The following is a 7,243-nucleotide window of genomic DNA, read 5'->3' on the forward strand; positions in this document are numbered from 1 at the left end:
GAGGATGTAAGGCACCACATGACCTCCTGTAGTTTGGGTGCATCAGTTGGACTAGAACTGTTGCATCTGAGACATCTGGACGCGGCTTTCTTTAGATGGAGAGTAAGGGCTTTTCTTTTTGCTTTTAGTTATTTTATGCTATCAGTGTTTTCACATTTACCATAAAATAGCTGCCTTAATTCATCTCTTATTACCTAGTCATACACTTTCAAAAAGCTATATGGTTTCACCTTAACATGCTATATCCAAACAAAAGGAATACTGCCAATACAAAAAAGAAAGTAATTCTTCCTCTCCTTAATCTATCATGTTTCAACTTAATCCTACACCAATACACTTGCCTTTTCCCACACCAAAATAAGGCTTTGCTTACAAATCTTTCAACATTCCCTTTACTGGAAGTGTTTTGTGAAAGGCTTTTATCCCCCGTCATTAAATTTTCTTCAGCCTGATCCCAGCCTTCCTTTCATCAACATGCAGTTCTTGTCCTTTATGTAATTACTCCATCATTTATATTTTTGAGCTATTCACTGCTTTAGTTTCAAACTACGATCTTGTTTATCTTTTCCCTACAGACAGATGGCATCAATTTCTCAAAAAACCAAAAACTCTATGCTTGAATGTAAAATTGGCTCATTAAAAAACAGGGTAGTAGGCACACTCACCTCTCAACCATTTATGGATAGTTTGGGGTTTTTTTCCCCATCAAACAGTGAAAAAAACAAAGCCTCTCAGCCTTTCACTTTTCATAAAGCCTTTAAATTGTGAACTTCTGCATGACCAAAACAAATGACATAACACTTTTCAGGGTGATTGATGAGCTCCTACAGTCATCCCTTATGCTATCTACCCAGTCTTCAGTAACCAGCATGTAAGACTGCTGATAGCCATCTTTTAAGAATGCCTCAAATTCCTATACTGCACTAGGGCATGTGGTTTCTGCCTAGCAGTCACTGGCAAGATGCTGCCTCAGGAACTAGATCACTCTTTATTCTTATCAACAGTGCTCAGCATATTCCTTTGCCCAACACTTGGCTCTCACATGTCTCCCAATTGGTAAACTAGTCCCAAGGATGTCTCCAGACAAAAATTGGTCTCCACTTGGCCTGTGCCCTTGCTTTTCCTTCTCAGAGATATAAGGCAGTTTACATCCAAATTCATTTTTAAGGAAAGCTTTCATGAAGCTAAAATTAAACGGACATAGTCCGATTTTAAAATATTTCCACGTAGTTTTTGCATCTTCAATAATGTAGCAGGATGTTAACGTAAGACAGCAAAAACTGAAAGTTATTTATTCTGTAACTAGTTCTACACCTTGGAAAGTAAAGTACCACCTGTGCGGGATTCTCATTCTTAAATCTTTACAACTCTCATCTCCAGTTTATTAATCACTGAGGGCAGTAGTAACGAGAAAGACGGCACAAGCTAGGCCCCCAGCACATTATACAATGTTAGCGATGCCTTGTTGAGATCCTTTACCTATTTGCAATATTGTCTTTTGGCCTCACACAGTTAGATTCTTTTCAAACTCCAGAGGTCATTGCCTTGAGTGCTTGGTATGCTTTAGTCATACTTGCTTTTGGCAGCTACTGATCTTGGCATTCCAAGTTTGTATGGCTCAACACTTAACTAATGTGCTAGCAGTTATCCAGTTACACAAATTAACTCTGCTGGGTAACACCACAATCTTACCATGGTACATCAATGCCTATTTTATTCCTATAAGCTAGCATCTGTGCATGCACACTTTGTTGGTGAAGTTTATTTTTGTTAAATGTAGTGTTTGTCCTGATGCCGCAGGGGATTTTTTTTTTTTTTTAATCAGGTAAGACTATTCAATAGCTTCATATCCCTGGCTCGTGTCACAGGACTATGCCCAAAATCAAGTCAATTCAATAACTGAAGAATGCCACTGTGTGTGTACACATGAGCACATGAGTTCAGAAGAGCTAGGGTGCCATCCTGATCATAGAATCAGAAGTAGGGTCAGAAGGGACCTTGTAGATCTTCAAGTCCGACCCCCCGCCTGAGCGAGAGAAAAGACTGGACTCAAATGAGGCCAGCCAGGTAATCATCAAGCCTCTTCTTAAAGATCGCCAGGGTAGGAGCCAGCACCACTTCCCTAGGAAGATGGTTCCAGCTCCTAGCCGCCCTAACTGTGAAGTAGTTCTTGCGGATGTCTAATCTAAATCTACTCTCTAATAATTTGTGTCCATTGTTCCTTGTCATGCCAGGGGGCGCTAGGGGAAACAGTGTCTCCCCTAAACCCTTCTGGTCCCCCCAGTGAGTTTATAGACAGTCACCAGGTCCCCCCTCAGCCTTCTCTTGTGAAGGCTGAACAGGTTCAGGTCCCGCCGTCTTTCAATGTAGGGTCTGCCCTGTTGTCCACAGATCATGCGGGTGGCCCTCCTCTGGACCCTTTCAGTGTTGTCCACATCCCTCCTAAAATGGGGCGCACAGAACTGGACGCAGTACTCCAGCTGTGGCCTGACCAGCATCGCGTAGAGGGGGAGGATCACCTCCCTGGCTCTACTTGAGATGCACCTGTGGATGCACGACAAGGTCCGGTTAGCCCTGCCAACCATGACCTCGCATTGTCGGCCCATGTTCATCTTGGAGTCAACAATGACTCCAAGATCCCTTTCTGCCTCCGTGCTCTCAAGAAGGGAGTTTCCCATTCTATAAGTGTGCTGCTGGTTTCTACTGTATAAGTGCAGCACCCTGCACTTGTCAGTATTGAAACGCATCCTGTTTATGTCAGCCCACTCCTGTAACCTATCCAGGTCTTGTTGCAGTCTTTCCCTCCCTACTAGCGTGCTCACCTCACCCCAGATTTTGGTATCATCAGTGAATTTAAACAGGGTGCTTTTCACCCCGTCATCCAAATCGCTGATGAAGAAATTGAACAGTGCAGGCCCCAGGACCGAGCCCTGGGGGACTCCGCTGCCCACTTCCCCCCAGGTCGAATGTGACCCATCCACCACCACCCTCTGAGTACGACCATTCAGCCAATCTGCAGTCCATCTGATAGTTACCTTGGATTAACAAAACCGCAATTTAAACCTAAACATTAGTGTGCAGCTACTAATTTTAAATGTTAAACTGTGCTGCTTGAAGCCTGACCTTAGAGTCAGCCTCAACTTGTTACGAACGAAACAAACCCCACAAACTTCTTACTGAAACACTAAATAAGTTGCCCTTCTATCAGACCTAGTACAAACACTGACACCAACTGATACATTACTGAACTGTTCACGTTGCTCCTTAGGGCCATTACAACTCTATAGCTTCAAGTTATTCACAGGCAAATATCATGGAAGTATTGGCATAGACAACGTTCAAAGATCACTCAGAAATGCTCCACACAGCAAGCACAGATGGTCAAATCTCTCTGTAGCTCTCAGAAGAATCTTCCGAAAATGCAGATAAGGCCACAAAATATGAATTCCACACCTCATTGAAAGTTAATATTTCAACTAATGGATTGTAGGATTTATTTTACAAGAAGGAATATACATTGTCCCCTGTATAGTGTTTCTCAGCTGCTTCAGAAAGGTAAAAATAGATAGTGAACATTACTCAATTACTTACCTCAGGTCTGAGGGAGGGAAGGATAACAATTTCTTGCAGTGCCTGCTTAGCCAGCTCCTGCCCAGCAATATCATCAAATTTGACAGTTGGCCCACTAACAAAGAAACGGAATATCAATTAGTCTAACAATAGGACACTATTTTCTTGGACTGCAGCTGACTAATTTAGTGCATTTAACTGCTTATAAAGAACCATTTTGAAGCTAGCTACAATTCACAGTTCTGCACAATATGCTATAGAAGCATTATGTCACTCTTAAAAAAGGATGAAAATTAAACATTTCAATGATTTATCTAATGCAAAAAATTTACAAACATGGGTGTGCATTCTTTCCATAAAAGGAATAAGATTAGCTTCTTATTTAAAATATATCTTAAGAAGCTACATTTCTGAACAAAGTACATTTTTGTGCATTTGATTTACCTGTCAACAATTTCATTCAGAATAAGATTTGCAAGATTGCTGTCCACATTTCTAAAAATCTTCAAGTCTTTCTTTTTTCGAGCAGCCGTTGTAGGAGTAGAAGGCTTATTAGTTCTGCTATTTTTTGGCGTAACCTTAAGAAAACACAATCACTTCAAAAAGTAATACAATTAAAAAACATATGTAATAGGATTGTTTGTACATCACAAATCAAGTTCTAAAATTTAGGATTAAAAAAGTGTTAAAAATTGCCACGTTTGACTATAGTAGTTTGTCACAGGCCACACTCACTATGCTAGAGCATTTCAGCCTTCAGCTGGAAGTTTTTTCAGAAGTTTAATACTAGTGCTGTTACGATATGAAGATTAGTCCGTTCACTTTCCATACATTGACTGATATTTTTCCAGAGAGCATTCATAAAGACTTTGAACTACTGCCAGTTTTGAGATTTTCAGTCTTTTACTAGTGAAGCTACTTCTGTAACGCTTGGTAATGGAACCCCTTTTTTTCACTTCAGGCCATGCCAGTCATTCTAACAGTTTTCTATCTATTGTCCAGTCTAATTATTTTCTAATTTTTTTCCTACACCAATTGTTTGATGTTTAGGGTAGATGTTCTGTCCTACAGGGGAAGACTTTTTATTACCATCCTTCAAAAGGAAGTGGAACAAAGCAATTTTCACATTTTATGAGGAACATATGAAGTATATTCCAGCACCAACTTAACTGTCAGGTAAAGGAGTGAGTTTTGTTTTTCATTTTTTTTCTTTTTCTTTTTTAATTTCACTTTGGAACCAAGCCCATGCATAGGAAGTTTCAGACATATAATTTAGCATTTAAAAACAAAGTTAAGTGACAAATATGTTGACAGCATTCATATCCTAGATTTCAACCTTGTGGTTATGAGACTGTAAGAAATTAAACTAAAACCACAATTTGCCACAAGTTTTATACAAAGCATCCACTGACTGCTAATATTTTTGTCCCTGGCATACCTTGTGTGTTGAGGTTGCAGGATTAGTTCCTTGTCTAGATACGGTTGATATCGCACTGTAACTAGGAGTTCTATGGTGACCTGAAAGACCTGTGGGTCCAGTTTTTGCAACGGTTTTTGAACGAGGAAGAGAGTTACTTGTGTGTGCTAATGGATCCTTCTTTTTTGGAACTGCTCCACTTTCTATAAAAGGAAAAACCAATGCCATCATGAGACTATATTAAATGACCAATATCCTATTAGCATAAAAAGTGTACCTTCAAGGCATTTATTCTAACTTTGTTGGCTACAAGCTGAGACTTATTTTTAAAAATGGTCAAACCCTAATGTTTTAATGATGCCATAAAAAAAAAATATTATTCTGCTTAATTAGCCTTTTTTTTTTAAAAGAAAAAACAGCTAACAGATCTCAAGCAAACCTCTTTTTTTAATAATGTTTATAAACAAATGTTGAATTAAGTCTCATAATGGAAAGAGCCATCTTGCATTACTTACAGTGGAGTATTACAGAGAAAACTGAATAAAAGATTCAAACATTTTAGGAGGTATAAAAATTCTACAGTAAAATCAGAAAGGTGACATCTCCAGTTGCCAGGTTCAGAGCACTACTTCCTCACAGAACTATGCACCGCATGACAGATGTTAGTTGGCAGTAGTTTTATGAGCACTTTCCACACTGGTTAAAGTTATTTTATTCTGTCAAACTAAGATTTATAGAAATTCCCAACTTTAACTGAAGGTTGCAATTTAAAAATCTGAGGGACTGAGAATAAGAAATTTAGAGTAGTTTCCTCAAAAAAACCCAAACAAACAACACCCTCCCCCTCTGAAGAAGCTTCCCTTGCCATCATAACTCACAGGGATATGGTTTTATTGTAAAGTATAATTAAAAAGAAAAAAAAAAGTGTATAAAAAGTGCAATACACTCTACACATGCCTGCCCTGATTCTCCTCCAAAGCAAAGCGACATGCTTCAGCAGGTAACTGATACTAACCACAGCTGGCTATACGTATTGAGCAGCTAATTTGGCTTGTAAGCTGAAGATGACAGGTAAATACACTGGTTTCTGGTCTCAATTCAGAAGGTTCATTTGGTAAAACAAGGTTCTGTGGCTCAGGACTGCCGAACGGCATGAAAATAAATAGCATCTATGGTCCAATAAAATACAGACACACTGATAGACGACTGGTGTTGGTTCTTCTATCAGTATATACAGTAAGAGAAAGTAGTACACGTTTCCCTCACTTTATGCTGCACACGTTCCTGGAAAACAGCGCATAACTCAACTTTGTAAAGTGGGTTCCCTTTGTGCGATGTAACAAATAGGGATACGTTCCAAGACCTCGATTGTACCGATCCCCAGACCCATTTCTACCACTTTTACACAACACTTTTGGTAGTCAACAACAGCAGACAGTACACACAAGCACAGAGTAGTAGTGAATGTTACCATAATGGGGATGGCAACTACAGGAACACATGTTGCAGATGAGTGGGAAGCACAGATCCACATAGGAGACTATATTTTGGTGTGCATCACTCCCACAATGCACTGCGCGAAGTACCCAACTGTGGGCTTCAACTACACCAATTGCATAAGAGAGAATTTACCTCGCACATATCCAATTTTTGTTATAAGTAGGGTCATTGCATGAGAGCAAATTTGCACATACAGAACCTGCATAAAGCAAGGGAAACCTGTATTTTGTAGCTTGTAATGGGAGCATGGAAAAAGCAGGCTTAAGGCAACTTCTAGTTAGATAAATGGACAAGGCAGCAAAGTTAAGAAAGGTCATTTGATGAACTTTCACAACAATTTAAAAATGTTTTAAATAGAAGTCAGCAAAGTCTGCAATGGAGTATTTTAATTAAATTTGCAACTTTCCCGAAAAGTTGGATATATGATAGTGTGGAGAACTCCCATAAGTCTCCTTGAGACTTTTTTTAAAAGGAGAGAAATGCTATTGAGAAGTCCATTTCTGCCTAGAACATACTGCATGCTCTAGAGAAAGTACTTGCAGGAAAAGAAAAAAAACCCCTCATCTTTACCAAAACGCACAAAAGTAGTTTAATAGAAATATTTCAATGAAATGGAAGCATTAGGTACTACAATTTTTTGAACTGAAACTCCCTTATCCAAGAGCCTGAACTTTCTCCACTGTAAGTTAAAAGTTTCTGAAAATCACTGAACCATAATTAAGTTTCATAGATTTCATAGACATTAGGGCTGGAAGG

At 39.2% G+C, this 7,243-nt stretch overlaps 1 protein-coding gene across 2 annotated transcripts in view; it reads right to left on the reverse strand.

Annotated features, from left to right (window-relative positions):
• SPAST (spastin) overlaps positions 1–7,243 on the reverse strand; it is an 87,395-nt gene that overhangs the window by 46,161 nt on the left and 33,991 nt on the right. For both annotated transcript variants that reach the window (XM_019527138.1, XM_019527137.1), the window contains 3 exons: positions 5,009–5,190; positions 4,015–4,148; positions 3,592–3,685 (listed from right to left, as the gene is read on the reverse strand). In XM_019527138.1, coding sequence (XP_019382683.1) covers positions 3,592–3,685; positions 4,015–4,148; positions 5,009–5,190 — 410 coding nt within the window. The remainder of the gene's footprint in view (positions 1–3,591; positions 3,686–4,014; positions 4,149–5,008; positions 5,191–7,243) is intronic.

Source organism: Gavialis gangeticus, unplaced genomic scaffold (assembly GCF_001723915.1).
Source record: "Gavialis gangeticus isolate Ggan-Ray unplaced genomic scaffold, GavGan_comp1, whole genome shotgun sequence".
Taxonomy (NCBI): Eukaryota; Metazoa; Chordata; order Crocodylia; family Gavialidae; genus Gavialis; species Gavialis gangeticus.